Source organism: Vipera ursinii, assembly GCF_947247035.1.
Source record: "Vipera ursinii genome assembly, chromosome: 2".
In the NCBI taxonomy this organism is placed as follows: Eukaryota; Metazoa; Chordata; class Lepidosauria; order Squamata; family Viperidae; genus Vipera; species Vipera ursinii.
Genome location: NC_139513.1, coordinates 139,953,842 through 139,971,706, shown reverse-complemented (window position 1 = coordinate 139,971,706; position 17,865 = coordinate 139,953,842). Strand labels below are relative to the sequence as shown.

The window sequence follows — 17,865 nt, the reverse complement described above, 5'->3', positions numbered from 1 at the left end:
TGAGATTCAAGGTACTAGTAATGGTGTTTAAGGCCCTACATGGCATGGGTCCGGAATACCTTAGGGAGCACCTGCTGCTGGCATCAACTTCCCTCCGCCCTGTGCGTTCCCACAGAGAGGGCCTCCTCAGGGTGCCACCGATCAGAGAATGTTGATTGGTGGCCCACAGGGGGAGGTCCTTCTCTGTGGGTGCCCCGGAGCTATGGAATCGGTTACCGGTTGAGCTCCGGATGGCGCCCGACCTTCGCTCCTTCCGTCGCGATCTAAAGACATTCTTATTTGAACAAGCCAGCCTGGCCTGATGGGGGATGGGGTTTTTTATTATTTTAATATTTGTATTTACTGTTTTTAGTTGGGCATATATTTAATCCCTTTTAACTTTTGTATCTCTGTATTTTTTATGCTTGCCCTGTTCACCGCCCTGAGTCCTCCGGGAGAAGGGTGGTATATAAATAAAATTATTATTATTATTATTATTATTATTATTATTATTATTATTATTATTATTATTATTATTATTATTATTATTATTATTATTATTATTATTAGTGCAGCCTGAACATTTAGGAACCTTTCTCCAAATCACATAGAATAGAGAGGAAACCCTTTTCTTATTGCAGCATATGCAGTGTTACTGTTAATTCCTTAAATTCCGAAATCTGTTTTTAAGAGAAAGATGCTTTCTCCAGATTGAACAATTACTTCACACCATATCCATAAATATGGGGACAAACTATACTTAAGAACAATGGGCCTACGGTGTGTTGCAAGTTCAGTTTAGAAAACCCCGCATTCTCTATATATTTCCAGCTCTCTCTTAACACGGAGCACCCATCTGTCACATATCCCCAGGTAGGGTTCCAGACTTGTTGCCAGAAGTAGGTCCAGGTTGATCTCTTAGCTGCTACATGTTCTAAGAAAAAGTATGCACCACCCTGGAAAAAGTAAAATAATACAAAATAAATAAATAAATAAATCAGAATGCTTTGAAATTACATAAAAATTTCACACTATAATCAAAATTGTTGTTATATGATTGTCTGGGGATCTGAAGCAATACTTCAATATTTAAATAATTTAATATAATTAAATATAATGAAACTGGAATACAATTTATCCATTAATGATTTACAGGTGATTGAAGTTCTAGGAAAACTGAGAATTAGCCTTTTTTATTTAAGGATGTTGACTAAGTAGCTGAATCAGTTCAATATATTTCCGTATATCAAACTCAAAATTTCAATAATTTATTCTTTTATTTATTTATATCTTTGCTTTATCATTTTTACAAATAACTGAAGGCAGCGAGCACATCCAACACACTTTCCTCCTCCTATGTTCTCCACAACAACAATTCTGTGAGGCGAGTTGGCCGAGGAGAGTGGCTGGCCCAAAGTCACCCAGGTGGCTTTCATGGCCAAGGTAGGACTTGACCTCAGTACATCAAGATACGATGAAGGAAGCTGATTTATCTATTGCTAAATGAATAAAAAGATACACTTGACCATAAAGTCAAACAAGTTGTAATGTATGTACAGTAACAACTTATATTTGGATAACAGTCCCCTAACTCATTTGTTGTCTCAATTCTTTCCCCTCTATAAATGCTACTTTTTATCACGAATATTCAGTGAGGCTGCATTCACCCTTTTCTCATTATTACAAGAGACAAATTCCTTTCTAATAACTACTTATTCACAACTTTAATTGTTCAACTGTTTTCCTTTTATTCTGTACTAAAAAGTATCAAATGTTGGAACTTCTCTTTTTAAAGGAGTATTCATTTTATTTGCCCTTCACCGCTTCTTCCTAAATTTATAGTTATCTTTTTAAGAGGCAGTCACCAAAATTTCAAAGGAATGATGGGGAGAATAAAATAAGCCTCGTATCTTGACAAGCAGAAGTAGCAGAAGGATAGTGTTAATTAGTTTGTCTTTATCTAGGTCTAGAATTTGTGCGGACAGCCAATCACAGTTTAGGTCAAACGTATGCAGAAATATTAAAAATTCAAAAGGGTTCACAAAATTGTAAGCTTCACTGTGAATTTATTAAAACCAAAACTAAGACAGCTAAGAAATGGACGGGAAGGGGATGAGGTCTTATCCTGTCAGCCACTTCCAGCAGTGAGCTGGTGTTCTGTAGGGACAACCCCTTTACAAACGGCAAGAGGCTGGAACTTAGCCTGCCAAATTTATTAACATAAAACAGAGCAAAACAAGACACGAACCATGAAACAGGAGCTATTCAAACGGTTTGCCTTCAGCAAACCAGCCCTCCCACACATTCCCCTTTTAAACAGTTTAGGGCGTGGCTTCTCTCTGCCTCCTTCCGAGGTGCCCCATTGCCTTCCTCTGTTTACTCCTGATTGACTGCCTCCTGCGTCGGGCGTCCTTGAACAGGGCCAGCTGTGGGTCATCTTCATCCATGCTGTCAGGCTCACACAGCTGGGTCTGCGTCGTGACCAGATGGCAGGGGCCTGGCTGAGGGCTCTGCGGAGCCTCAATACTATCCTCAGCAAGGTCTCCAACACCCCCCTCCTCCTCCTCTGAATCATCTGCCGATCCGATCGGTCTGCCGATCCGGATGCGGTCGGGATGGAAATTGTTCATGAAAAGCGGACACCAAAGCAGGGGCATGAACGGCGGTCACGTCCTCCCAGGTGAACTCCTCTGGTCCGTAGCCTTTCCATTCAATCAGGTACTGGAAACGACCTTTCAGCCAACGGGAGTCCCTGATGCTGGCGACCTCGTACTCAGGGGTGCTGTCTCCATCACGAGGTCCTGATGGGGGAGATTCCGCTCGGCGGAGTGGACAGGCCGGTTGCTTGGGGACCAACAGAGACCGATGAAAGACTGGGTGCACGCGCAGGGAACGTGGCAGAGTTAAGCGATAGGCGACCGGATTGATGACAGCCTCGATTGGGAATGGTCCTAAATATTGGTGATCTAACTTTCTCACCGGCCGTGTTGATGGTAGGTTCCTGGTGGACAACCAGACCCGATCTCCCACCGATAGTGGAGGCGTATCTTGCCTTGACCGATCAGCAAAACTTTTGTAATCGGCCTTGGCCTTCTCTAACTGACGTCGCACCAATTGATGGATCGCCTGTAACTCTGCCATGAAGTCGTTCGCTGCCGGCTCCGGTGAGTCCACGGGAGAAAGGGGGAAAAACGGGGGGTGATATCCCACATTGGCCAAGAACAGTGTCATTTGTGTGGAGGTGTGCTGCGAATTGTTGAATGCAAACTCAGCTATGGCCACATAGTCCACCCAATTGTTCTGCTGCATATTGACGTAGCAGCGCAGATATTGTTCCAGAATACCGATGACCTTCTCGGTTCCCCCGTCAGTTTGAGGATGATGCACGGACGAGAGGCAAATCTTGATATCCAATGCATGCATCAAGTTCTGCCAGAAGCGGGCTGTAACCTGGGCCCCCCTATCAGAGACGACTCTATCAGGGAGGCCGTGCAGCCGAAACACCTGCTGAATGAACATACGACTAGTGGCGCGGGCTGACGGTAAGCTGCGACAGGGGATGAAATGCGCCATCTTGGTCAGCATGTCCACCACCACATACACTGTTGTAAAACCAGTGGACAGGGGTACGTCCATCAGAAAGTCCATGGACACAGCCCCCCAGGGTCTTTTGGGTGTCGGCAAGGGCTGCAGTAATCCAGGCGGGGCCCCTGTTGCTTACTTGGCCTGCCTGCATGGGATGCAGGAAGTGACATAGGACTGGACGTCGTGTCGGACTCGGGGCCACCAGAAGGTATGGGAGACCAGGTTCAGGGTCTTGAACAGGCCAAAATGCCCCACCGCTGGGTTATCGTGACACTGGCTGAGGATGAGTCCCCTGAGTGGCCCTCCCGGAACGTAGAGCCGGTCACAATAATACAAGAGTCCATCCGTGACCGTCCAAGGAGAATCTGGCCCCACCTCCTCCTTTCGCTGAGCCACCCACACCTCCTGCTGCTGTGCCTCCCGGATCCGAGCCCATATATCAACCGGCTCCCGCACCGCAGCAAAAGACTCGACGGAGATCACTGTCCTAGGCAGAAGCTTGTCTTCCACTCTGGAATATTCGGGCTTCCTGGACAGAGCATCCGCTCTTTGATTGTGCCCGCTAGGTATGTACCGAACCCAGAAGTCAAACCTCGCAAAGAAAAGAGACCACCGGATCTGGCGTTGGTTCAAATTCCGAGCGGTCTGCAGGCTTTCCAAATTCTTATGGTCTATCCGGACCTCGATTTGATGCCGCGCTCCCTCCAGATGATGCCTCCAGGCCTTGAACGCTGCTTTGATGGCCAGCAGCTCCTTCTCCCAGATTGTATAATTGCGCTCCGAAGGGTTCAGTTTTCGTGAATGGTACGCGCAAGGGAAGAGGGTACCGCTGGGCATCGTTGCCTGGAGTAACACCGCCCCAATGGCAATGTCGGAGGCATCCGCCTCCACAACAAACGGCCATTGCGGGTCAGGATGCTTCAAGATGGGCTCCTTCATGAAGGCTTCCTTCAAAGTCTGGAAAGCCCATTGTTCTGGAGCGTTCCACTGGAACCGAGTCTTCTTCTGCAGGAGCCGGGTGAGGGGGGCTGTCAAGGCAGTAAACCCAGGGATGAAAGCTCGGTAATAGTTGGCGAACCCAAGAAGTCGCTGAACATCCTTCACGCGACGCGGGGGTTGCCAACTCTGCAAAGACTCAACCTTACTCGGCTCCATGGCGATGCCCTCAGGAGAAATGCAGTGACCCAGGAAATCGATGGTCACCCGGTAGAACTGGCACTTCTCCAACTTGGCAAACAGCCAATGTTCTCGGAGTCGCTTCAGGACCTGATGGAGATGTTGATGGTGCATATCACGCGACGGGGAGTAGATCAGGATGTCATCCAAGTAGATCACGACAAACTGATCCAACAAATCCCGGAAAATGTCATTCATGAAATGCTGAAACACGGCGGGGGCGTTGGTCAGGCCAAATGGCATCACCGTGTACTCAAAATGTCCATAACGAGTACCAAACGCTGTCCTCCACTCATCACCCGGCCGAACCCTGACGAGGTTGTAAGCTCCACGTAGGTCCAGTTTCGTGAAGATCTTAGCCTCCCGAAGTCGGTCCAAGAGTTCGGGGATGAGGGGCAGCGGGTGACGATTGCGCACCATGATGGCGTTGAGTTTCCTATAATCGCAGCAAAGCCGCAATTCGCCCGACTTCTTTTTAACGAAGAGCACGAGTGCAGACACTGGCGAGGACGAGGGCCGGATGAAACCGCGAGCCAAATTCTTCTCCAGAAAGTCCCGCAATGCAGCCAACTCGGGGTCTGACATGGAGTACAGACGCCCCACTGGGAGAGGCGCATCAGGGACTAAATCAATGGGGCAGTCATAGGGCCTGTGCGGTGGTAATTGATCCGCCTCTGTCTCACTGAACACATCAGCAAAGTCGGACAGTTCGGGAGGCAAGGAAACCCCTGGCGAACCCTCCACCTGGCCGGCACAGATATGGCAGGTGTGGTCCACGCACTGCAAGCTTGGGAAGGTGACCAAGTTCTGTGACCAATTGATCTGTGGGTCATGCGCCCGGAGCCACGCCAGTCCCAAGACCACGGGGAAATGCAGATCTGAGGTGATATAGAACTGGATGGCCTCCACATGGGAACTGATGGCCATACATAATGGTTGCGTGGCGGCCGTAATTGGCCCAGACAGGAGCACTTGACCATTGATAGTCTCCACTAACATGGGTGGATCCACCGGGCACGGGGGACAGCCCATTTGGCCACAAATGCTGAGTCCATAAAATTTGTGGTGGCCCCAGAGTCAATTAAGGCATGGACTGGAATCCCCTTTGGCTTGCCAGGAAGGATCAGATGTGCCTCCAATATCAGATGCCGTGGAGGTCCACAGACAGCATCGGAAAGACGTCGCTCAGTGTTGTTCTGGGACGCCCGATCTATCACACCGTCTAGATCGGGCTCGGGGTGTTTCCCGACAGAAAAGTAGGGGACTTTCTCGGGGCAGACTCGGTCACTGATGCCCGCTGTCGCTTCTTTGGGCAAAAAGCAGCCAAATGCCCAGGGTCCCCGCAGTAAAAGCACAAACCCCCCCCCGATCATCGTCTGTTCATTTCAGTCACCGATAGACGAGACCTGGCGGCACCCAGCTCCATTGGCTCCTCCCTTTGAACTGGGGTCTCACGCACAACAGGGGCTGCAGGGGTCTGTGGGATGGCACAGCGACTCCTTCGCTGCTGCAACCGAGCATCGATCCGCAGGCAGAGATGGATCAGCCCATTCGGGTCTGAGGGAATATCCACACGGGCCAGCTCATCCAACATCTCCTCCGACAATCCATCCTGGAAGGCATCCACGAGCGCAGCCTCATTCCAGGCGGAATCCTGGCTAAGCAGCCGGAAATGGCTGATATAGCCCTGTAGGGGGTGTTGACCCTGCCTCAGAGTTTTCAGGCGTCGAGTAGCAGTCTGCGTCTTTATAGGGTCCTCATACATCAGACGCATATGATCACAAAACCCCACAAAGTTGTCCAAAAATGGACTAGGTTGAGGCAGCAGAGGCGTGCCCCAACGAGCTGCATCACCCGAAAGAAGGCTTAACACAAACCCCACCTTATCCCGGTCAGTGGGGAAATCAGCTGCTCTCACGCTGATAAAGAGCTGGCATTGTCCCAGGAAAGCAGGAAACAGTTCTGGATTGCCAGTAAATTTATCCGGCATTGCAACTTGGCATTTTCTCCTGGGTGGGGGTGATGGTGGGGGTGCAGCATGGACCTGAGCTTGCAATTGAGCCACCTGAGCTGCCAACAAAGCGAGTTGCTGGGCGGGCTGGGCATTCTCAGCACATAGCTGCTCCATAATAATAATAAGGGGTGGGAGGCTGAAGGCAAAGTGTTCTCTACCAGCCTACTACCGGCCCTGCAGAAAAGGCAGGGACAACCCCTTTTACAAAACGGCAAGAGGCTGGAACTAAGTCTGCCAAATTTATTAACATAAAACAGAGCAAAACAAGACACAAACCATGAAACAGGAGCTATTCAAACGGTTGCCTTCAGCAAACCAGCCCTCCCACACGTTCCCCTTTTAAACAGTTCAGGGCGTGGCTTCTCTCTGCCTGCTTCCGAGGTGCCCCATTGCCTTCCTCTGTTTACTCCTGATTGACTGCCTCCTGCGTCGGGCGTCCTTGAACAGGGCCAGCTGTGGGTAATCTTCATCCACGCTGTCAGGCTCACACAGCTGGGTGTGCGTCGTAACCAGATGGGAGGGGCCTGGCTGAGGGCTCTGCGGAGCATCAAGGTCATCAGCAAGCTCTCCCACACCCCCTCCTGCTCCTCTGAATCGTCCGACCCAACTGCCGAACCCACAGGCTGACCCTGAATCACAGGGTGTAGGAGTAGTAGAGTGATGTTATTTTTCCTTTAAACAATAGAGTGGAGACTTTGATACTAAGTTAAAAATATATACTTTGTATCATAAAAATCAGCTATGCAAGATAGTCCAGAAGCACACCCATACGTACTAGCCATAGCTTTATTGTAATGTTAAATTAACAAAAGCTTGCATGTTTGAAAGCACATCATTCCAATCTAAGAAACTAGGGAAGCTTGCCCTATGGCTTCTGCAGACTCATTTGCCTCTTGTCTAAACGTTGTCTAATTTTTCTAATTTATAGCTCTTCCTTCTGTCTGCCAAGGTTATTTCCATACACCATTATGTAAAAACAGTGCATTCTGTTTTATACAGCTTGTATGGTGAAAATAATGGTATGTTTATTTATAGATTTTTTTTGCAAATACTTCCTTGTTTATATAAAATAATAAAAAAATAAAACAAGCACAGAGAACTGTAGAGGTACTTTTTAAAATAGTACTTCACTGAACTTCACTGAAGTCGCCACTCACCCTAGTGGCCAAAGGGTGAACTTCCCTGAAGTCTCTAATCACGCAGAAGGTGTCCCCTGGTGGTCAAAAAGCGAAGTTCACTAAATTAGTTAAAAATAGGTAGGAAGTTTTCTAAACTGTCCTAGCCATGGCAGAGTGTCATTAACCATGGAGAACTGCTTCAACCAACCCACCTTAATTTGTACAGAGAAGCTGACGTTCAAGCTTCGGTGAGGCCAAATACATCCCAGAAACAATATGACCTGGGGCATAGGTCGGCAACCCGTGGCTCCGGAGCCGCATGCGGCTCTTTGAGCCGTCTCCTGCGGCTCCCAGTTGCCCAGTGCGCGTGCACCTCTTTAAATGGGCAGTGGTGCGCGCGCACCTCTTTAAACGGGCAGTGGTGCGCGCGCACCTCTTTAAACGGGCAGTGGTGCGCGTGCACCTCTCCAAACCTTTGGAGAGGTGCGCGCGCACATCCGTCCGAACGGGCAGTGGCGCCACTCGTTGGGAAAGCTGCTGTGGCCCGTTTGCAGGCTGCCGCCTTCAGAGGAAGGCGGCAGCCTGCAAACGGGCCGCAGCAGCTTTCCCAATGAGCGACGCCACTGCCCGTTCCGAGAGGTGCGCGCGCACCTTTCCGAATGGGCGGAGGTGCACGCGCACCTCTCCAAACATTTGGAGAGGTGCACGCGCAACTCCGCCTAAATGGGCAGTGGCGCCGCTCATTGGGAAAGCTGCCGCAGACCATTTGCACAGCTGCCACGTTCGTCCATGTTTGATGAGCATGGCAGGTGTCCCAACGGGCGGCGGCGGTTTGGAGAGTGCACACGCACCTCTGCAAACCACCGCCGTCCTGTTCGGAGGTCTGCCGCGCCCGTCAAACATGAACGAAGACGGCAGGTCTCCAAACAGGATGGCGGAGATTTGGAGAGGTGCGCGCGCACTTTCCAAACCGCCGCCATCCCATTTGCACAGCTGCCGTGTTCGTCCATGTTTGACGAGAGTGGCAGGTCTCCGAACGGGATGGCAGCGGTTTGGAGAGGTGCACCTTTTCGAATGGGCGGAGGTGCGCGTGCACCTCTCCAAAACTTTGGAGAGGTGCACGCGCACCTCCGCCCGAACAGGCAGTGGCGCCACTCGTTGGGAAAGCTGCCGCAGCCCGTTTGCACAGCTGTCGCGTTTGTCCATGTTTGATGAGCGCGGCAGGTCTCCTAATGGGCGGCGGCAGTTTGGAGAGTGCACACGCACCTCTGCAAACTGCCGCCATCCTGTTCGGAGGTCTGCCGCACTCGTCAAACATGAACGAACACGGCAGGTCTCCAAACAGGATGGCGGAGATTTGGAGAGGTGCGCGCGCACTCTCCAAACCGCCACCGTCCCGTTTGCACAGCTGCCGTGTTCGTCCATGTTTGATGAGCGCGGCAGGTGTCCCAATGGGCGGCGGCGGTTTGGAGAGTGCACACGCACCTCTGCAAACCACCGCCGTCCTGTTCGGAGGTCTGCCGCGCTCGTCAAACATGAACGAACACGGCAGGTCTCCAAACAGGATGGCGGAGATTTGGAGAGGTGCGGACGCACTCTCCAAACCGCCGCCGTCCCATTTGCACAGCTGCCGTGTTCGTCCATGTTTGATGAGCGCGGCAGGTGTCCCAATGGGCGGCGGCGGTTTGGAGAGTGCACACGCACCTCTGCAAACCACCGCCGTCCTGTTCGGAGGTCTGCCACGCTCGTCAAACATGAACGAACACGGCAGGTCTCCAAACAGGATGGCGGAGATTTGGAGAGGTGCACGCGCACTCTCCAAACCGCCGCCGTCCCATTTGCACAGCTGCCGTGTTCGTCCATGTTTGACGAGAGTGGCAGGTCTCTGAACGGGACGGCGGCGGTTTGGAGAGGTGCACCTTTCCGAACGGGCAGAGGTGCACGCGCACCTCTCCAAACCTTTGGAGAGCTGCACGCACACCTCCACCGGAACAGGCAGTGGCGCCGCTCGTTGGGAAAGCTGCCGCAGCCCGTTTGCACAGCTGCCGCGTTTGTCCATGTTTGATGAGCGCGGCAGGTCTCCCAATGGGCGGCGGCAGTTTGGAGAGTGCACACGCACCTCTGCAAACTGCCGCCATCCTGTTCGGAGGTCTGCCGCGCTCGTCAAATATGAACAAACGCGGCATGTCTCCAAACGGGATGGCGGAGATTTGGAGAGGTGCGCGCGCACTCTCCAAACCGCCGCCGTCCCGTTTGTACAGCTGCCGTGTTCGTCCATGTTTGACAAGCGCGGCAGGTCTCCGAACGGGACGGCAGTGGTTTGGAGAGGTGCGCACATACTCTCCAAACCGCCGCCGTCCCGTTTGCAGAGCTGCCGCGTTCATCCATGTTTGACGAGCATGGCAGGTCTCCGATTGGGACAGCGGCGGTTTGGAGAGGTGCGCGCATACTCTCCAAACCGCTGCCATCCCACTTGCACAGCTGCCGCGTTTGTCCATGTTTGACAAGCACGGCAGGTCTCTGAATGGGATGGCGGCGGTTTGGAGAGGTGCACGTGCACTCTCCAAACTGCTACTGTCCTCTTTGCACAGCTGCTGCGTTCGTCCGTGTTTCTTTCAAATGCAGAGGAATGCAGCAGCTCTGCAAACGGGGAAGCGGCGGTTTGGAGAGCTGCGCAGCTCCCCAAACCTCCGCCTCCACATTTGAAGAGCTGCTGCATTCATCAAACGCAGAGGTTTGGAGGTCCCGGGACAGGGGGAGGGCGCTCGGGTGGCTCCAGCAGTGCCCGGGCTGAAGGTGCCGCTGCAACCCAGTGCCCGTCGCCTGAGAGTCCGTCTCTCCCCCCCCCACGTAAGCTGGTGGCACTGGGCAGCGACAGGTGCGTGCAGCTCAGGATGCGGTGTGGGCGTAGGGGGTGGTGTATTTTTTGCTTGTTCTGCGCATGCGTGTGCGTGCCCACATGTGCGCACACATTTTGCGGCTCCCACTTTTTTGTGTGTATGACGGAACCGGTTCCGAGTGGCTCTTTTGCTGTTTCAGGTTGCTGACCCCTGCACTAGACGAATCTAGCTTTGAAATTCTGCAGGGAAATGGCTGGTTTTGGGCATTTTAAACTTTAAATGTGAAGAGCAGCCTTGAGTTTATTTACTTAAGATACAGAGGCTTCCACAGAATGAAAGACTAGCCAAAAAATTCCCCAAGTATTGTTGTGCCCCAGCAGACATACCACAGCCTGTGCTGTGACAGCATATTGCTCTTTTCCCAATGTTTTCCTCCTGTAAACCCTCCTTGTCCTCCTGCTACAGTGTCAGCAGCTTGATCTATTGGGGTTCCTACTCATGTCTCCTTCAAATCAAACTTGATCCCTGGTGATTTCATGCAGGTGTCCCCATGGGGTGGTGGTGGTATTTTTGGAAACAATTCAAAAGTGGCTTGTCATTGCTCAGAGATGTTGTTTTAACTTTCCAATTTAGCTTCATCCTAGAATTTTCTGGAGATCTTTCATTGAAGTACCAAGCAGGCTCCTCTCTCAGGCCAGAAACTTGCTGCCATTTAGTAACATTATAGTTGTGCATATATTCATTAAAGTTGTACACTGTCTGAAAATGATTGAGAAACACAGGCAGGCTGGAAAGGTGCGGTTGGTTTAAGAAGGAATCCCATTCAAAGTGTACGTTAAGCCTGAAAATCGGCAGCATAAAGAACAGCAGAAAGGTGCTGTTTTGGGGGATTTGAAGCTCCTGCTCCCCATCATTTTCAAAGCATGCACACCACTTATTCGGTGGTCTGGACAAACCAGACTGAGTTCCCCTCTTTGCCCTTTGACTTACCGGTCTGAGCACCCGCAGAACCTCCTTCAGGACAGCCTGGATGTTGCTGACAGAGCAAAGCACCAGCGTGCTAACCACCACATCCACAGAGCCGTCCGGTACCGAAGAGATGTTCTCGGCGGAGCCAACCACAAAATTCTCGAAGTGCAGGTGCTTGTTCTGAGCCATGCTCTCCTGGAGGAAGTTTTGAAAGTTGGGATTGTAGTCCACGCAGGTAACGCGCGAGTTGGGTGGATAAAACTGAAAGTTGGTGCCGCTGCCCACGCCGATCTCAAGCAGGTGGAGCTTTCCCGAGGCGTCGGCAAAGTCCCGCATCTTCTTGAACAGCGTCTCCTTTTGCTTGTGCATTCTTATAGTGTAGATTTTGCTTGCGGCCGTCATGAAAACTGGGAAAGATTTTTTACAAATAGGGTCCCATAAGCCAAAATAGGCAAGCACATAGATGGGCAGGATGAGGATTTTCATGCATTGTTGCAAGATGAAAAGCAGCATCGTCGCCGGATTAGGAAGAGAAGCCCTCCCTGCAGCAAAGCAACTTTTACTCCCTCAAAGATTTGCTTTAAATATAGTCCGCTCCTCCCCGTTCCCTTAATGAAGTTGCGCAAGTAAACCGATCATATCCGTTCTCCCGGTTGGGATCTGTTCCAGTTCTTCCTTAAAGCGACAGCGACTCTTTCGGCCAGTTGTTGGAAAAAAATACCCAGTGAACTTTTGAATTTGATTTAAATGCAGATTGTTTCCTTAGAATCGTAGGGCTGGAAGAGATCTTGGAGGTCTTCTAGTCCAACCTCCAATTTTAAACTACCTCAGGGTAGTTCTGGAGTTTTGCCTGATTTCATTTTTTTGTAATAGCTTCTGATTTTCAAAGGCAGTTATTGGATCATTCATACGTTGCCTCTGAGTTTGTGATAGCTTAGGCAACTGTTGTCTTAAGATATTCATCTATTTTGGATATATCTAACTCCTGCTTTTTATACAAATTGGAGTAAAAATTATGAAAAGACTTTTTAATAAGCTCATTATCTGTTATTACTTGTTAACTTTGCAAATTTTCTCAGTCATTCTCTTTTTCCTTTCCTTCCTTAGTTTGTATGCCAACCATCTTCCTGGTTTATTTGCAAACTCAAAATGTTTTTGTTTCTATTGAACTGTTAACATAGACAATTGTTGCCGAAACAGTTCAATTCAATGTGAAATTTTAGGATCCATAAATGTCTTTTGGAGTTTGATTTCTTTCTGTCTAATTTCGTCTAATTTCGTCTTTCCCTGAGATTTTTTCTTCTCTAAGGGATTCTACTGTATAAAATAACCCCTTATAACAACTTTACTAGCATCCCACACAGTCATTAAGGTTTTTCCTTTACCTAAATTATTACCAAAATACTCATTTAATTTCTTTTTACAATCTTTTACAATCGCCTCCTTCTAAGTACCAAAAGAACTCAGTTATGGTCAGATAAAGATTTAGGTAAAATATCAACTTTTAAAAAATCATTTTGCAAGATTTTTAGAAATCCATATCATATCAACCCTTGAAAAAGATTTGTGTCCTTCTTAAAAAAAAAGTATATTCTGTAGCGGAACCATTTTGTGTTTCCACAAGTCTATTAGTACTAAGTTGTCCATCATCTCAAAGAAGGTCTTTCGTAATTTACTCTGGGAGGGTTTAATCCCCTTGCTAGATGATCTATCCAAATTTGGTAAAGTCACTCCATTCCAGTCCCCCATCATAAACCAATTTTCATATGAAAAGGTTACTAATTAATCCATAAGATATTCAAAAAAGTTACTTTTTATTAATTCTTTTTTCTTTACATACACATGTTAATTTTTCAACCAGCGTGCAGTCTGGGTTCAAAAGTGCCAATACATAATTGTGGTAGGAAATAAGGCAGACTGAGTCAGCATTCCAGGACAAGTAGAAAAGATTTATTGCGCTGGTTCAGACCCAGTTTGTACTGAACAATCTGAACCCTGTTTCAAGGAAAAGCATATACATATATAGTCTTCACAAACAGCCAAACACGTAGATCAGACATGTCAAACACAAGGCCCGGGGGCCAGATCCGGCCCGCGAAGCGGTTTCATGTGGCCCGCGAAGCCATCCTGGAAACAGTGAGGGAACGGCCCCCACTGCCTTGGCCCTGGCCCAGAGACCCTCCTTCTGCCAGAGACCCTCAGATCTGTCCCACTCCTGCCCAGGCCCCCCTAGGCACCCTTGATGCAAACGATGTAGAGCTGGCCACGCCCACCCAGTAGGCCATACGCACTCTAGCCACACCCACCCAGTAGGCCACGCCCACCCTGGCCATACCCACCCGGCCCCCTGAGGGCAACCGCAATGCTGATGCGGCCCTCAGTGAAATTGAGTTTGACACCCCTGACGTAGATGCAGTTTATAAACTCTGATTGGTTACATGAACTTTAAGCCCCCCCCTTTGCTTTATGCCCTTTTAGCTAAAATATCGTGCATCCTTGTTTCCAGGAAGGCTGCAGGTGTCTTTGCGAGTGTCTATGTTTCCTGTGCTATGCTTGTGGTTAGCTACAAGGGAGACCTATGTGGTTAGCTATAACAAAAGTTTATGCTGCCTGACTGTGACCCCCGGTTTACCTTGTGGCCTGACATTTTCCATTTCCTTGTTGTTTTTCTACCTAATACACAGGTATTCTCGCTTCTGTGTCCAACCTCACAGTTATGACATGTAGCATTCATATGTATTCTTTGTATTTTTTTCATGGCCTACTTTATAATCAGATCCTACTCTTTGGTTCTCTCCTCTAGCCATTTGTAGAATAATTTCCAGCTTTGGTAGTATTCTGTTTCTTCTTTATCTTTCAATCTCATAGCTAGTCTGTCCATCTCAGTGCATTCCAATATTTTTTAATTACTTCTTCCTCTGGTGGTATTTCTTCATTTTTCCAGTATTGCACGAAAGTTATTCTTGCTGCTGTGGTAATATGTAAAACCAAATATAAACTTTGCTTATTAATCTTTTCTGGTATTATACCTAATAGAAAAATTTCAGGATTAAATACTACATGTTCTCCCAATATTTTTTCTAACCAAGCATGTATTTTTTTCCAATAAGCCTTTGCTTTATCACATGTTCACCAGATATGATAGTACGTGCCTGAATTACTTTACATTTCCAACATCTATCTGACATTTTTAAACATTTTTGGTAATCTTGCTGGTAGCAGGTGCCATCTATAAAACATTTTATATGAATTTTCTTTATACGCAGTTGACGTTGTCAGTTTATAATTTCTCTCCCTTAATTTTTGCCATTTTTCTTTTTTTTTTATTGAAAAGTTTTACAGTACATTTTATCTTTAACAATCCCCCCCTCCCTCCACCCACCCCTACCTAACCCTCCCTATCCCTCCCCCCCATTCCCCCTCCCCCCCGACTTCCCAGAGCTAAGTACAAGGTATAAAAACAAAGAACAATCATAAACATCCATATGCTAACAACAATAAACTATTAATTCTATCGCACTCTAGCTCATATGAAATGACTACAAGCAGTACTAATATTACATATAAAAAGGAAAAAAAGAAAAAAAAGGAAAAGAAGACTTGTTCAAATGCTAAATGAAACTTTTTAGTCCCATATTTGTTCTGGATATAATCAATCCACTTTTTCCACTCCATAATATAACATTCTTGCGAATGATCTTTCAAGTAAGCCGAAATCTTTGCCATTTCCGCCAGGTCAGAAACTTTTAGTGTCCATTCTTCTATAGTCGGCAGTTCCTCCTTTTTCCAATATTGACCTATTAAGAGTCTTGCTGCTGTGATTAAGTTCAACATCAACTTAATGTCCACAACAGTAGCATCTGTAATTATGCCCAATAAAAACAATTGCGGACAAAACTTTATCCTTTGCTTAAATATCTTCTGCATATTCCACCAGATTTTAATCCAAAAAGCTTTAACCTTTTTACAGGTCCACCATATATGAAAATACGTTGCGTCTTCGCCACCACATCTCCAACATTTAGGTTGATAGCTCGGATACATACTTGCAAGCTTTTTAGGATCTAAATGCCACCTATAAAACATTTTATAAAAGTTCTCTCTTAAATTTTGAGCTTGCGTAAATTTTATGTTCCTCACCCAGATCTTTTCCCACGTGTCCATTGTAATAACTTCTTGAATATTCTGAGCCCACTTTATCATACAATCTTTAACAAGTTCTGTTTCTGAGTCAATTTCTATCAATGCAAGATATATCCGTTTGATATGTGCTGGACCCTGATTTCTAATTTGCTTTACCAGATTTTCATCAGTCATTGAAAAACCAATTTTCTGATCTTCTTTCCACCTGGCCCGTAATTGCCCATATTGAAACCAAGTTTCATAAAAAAAAAATTGTATGGCTTCAAACACCATACGTTCCTCTCCAAGCTTAAGATTTCCTTATATGTAGTCACATCATGTTTGAACCCAACATTTATGTTTTCTATTGCGTGTTTCGGTATTGCCCATAAAGGTATCTTGTAGTTTAGCTTATGTCTATACTTTTTCCAAACTCTCAACAAAGCATGTCTTAAAATATTTATTTATTTTTATTTTATTACATTTATATGCCGCACTTTCCCAGAGGACTCAGGGCGGTTTACAGGGTAATTAAAAACCAAAATACAAAAGTTAAAAAACCAAGTTTAAAAAAAATTAAATTTATCCCTGTATAAGTAAAACCCCAGTTAAAATAAAATATGCACCTTAAACACATTATCTACCTTCTTGTCATACAATAAATATGCATGCCAACCAAATAACAAGTCGTGGCCTTCAAGATTTAATAATCTCCCTTGTGTTAAATTAATCCAGTCACTTATCGCTGACAACGCAGCAGCTTCATAATATAATTTAAGATTGGGCATTTTAAGGCCACCTCTTTCACGTGTATCCTGCATAATCTTAAATTTAACTCGTGGCCTTTTCCCTGCCCATACAAATTTATTGATACCCTTTTGCCATTCCTCCAAATTTGAGTCCTTTTTAAGAATAGGTATCATTTGAAATAAAAATAAAAATTTTGGCAAAACATTCATTTTCACTGCTGCAATTCTTCCCAGTAAAGACAATTGTAATTTTTTTCAGCCCTCCAATTCTTTTTGAATTTTTCCCCATAACTTTTCATAATTATTTTTATATAACTTTGCATTTGAGGGTGACAAATACACCCCCAAATATTTAACCCTTTTAACAATCTCAAATCCAGTTAACCCTTCTAAAAGGGCCTTTTGCGATACTGTCATATTTTTGGCCAATATTTTAGGTTTTTGTATATTAACCTTAAATCCAGAAACCTACCCATATTGCATTATTATCTCCATCAGGTCCACAACAGAATTTTCTGGCTGAGTCACGGTAACAACCAGATCGTCTGCAAACGCCCTCAATCTGTAATCCTGATCTCTTATTTGAATTCCCTTAATTTTTTCCGAATTCCGTATTTTAATCAACAATATCTCCAATGTTAAAACAAATAATAAAGGTGATAATGGACACCCTTGCCTTGTGCCCTTTTCAATATGACATACTTCAGTCAAACTATTATTTACTATTATTCGGGCTGTTTGTTTTTGATATAATGCCCTAATTGGTTGTAAAAATTTATCCCCAAAGTTCATTTTATCTAATACTTTCATCAAAAATTGCCAATCCAGTTGATCAAAGGCTTTTTCAGTGTCTAGAAAGATCAGCGCCGCAGGGATCTGGTTGTTCCTTTCCAAAAATTCCAACAAGTCTACTATATGCCTCACATTATTTTTCATTTGTCTGCCACTAATGAACCCAGTTTGATCACCATGGATTATCTGTTGCAATACCCTCATCAATCTGTTAGCTAAGACCTTAGCAAATATCTTGTAGTCCGTATTCAAAAGTGATATTGGTCTGTAATTTCTTACTTGAGTGACATCCTGATCTTCCTTAGGAATCAGAGAAATAAAAGCAGTTCTCCAAGACGGAGGCACCCCGCCTCCCCTTTGAATTGTCTGAAACAATTCCCTTAATGGCTTTATCATCTCCGATTTTAAGTTTTTGTAATACACCGCAGTCAGTCCATCCGTACCTGGCGCTTTATCCACCTTCAATTGTTTAATTGCTAAGAGAATTTCTTCCTCTGTTATCAATTGATTAATCTCTTCCT

General features: G+C 46.6%; 1 protein-coding gene across 1 annotated transcript; it reads right to left on the bottom strand.

The window, feature by feature from the left end:
* Nucleotides 1–622: 622 nt before the first annotated feature.
* LOC310634031 (thiol S-methyltransferase TMT1A-like) lies at nt 623–12,211 on the bottom strand. The gene is made up of 2 exons (XM_083352076.1): nt 11,703–12,211; nt 623–935 (listed from the first exon to the last, which is right to left on the bottom strand). Exons 1-2 carry the CDS (start codon nt 12,192–12,194, stop codon nt 699–701), a joined length of 729 nt encoding a protein of 242 aa, XP_083208202.1. The 5' UTR covers nt 12,195–12,211; the 3' UTR covers nt 623–698.
* Between the last annotated feature and the right edge of the window lie 5,654 nt (nt 12,212–17,865).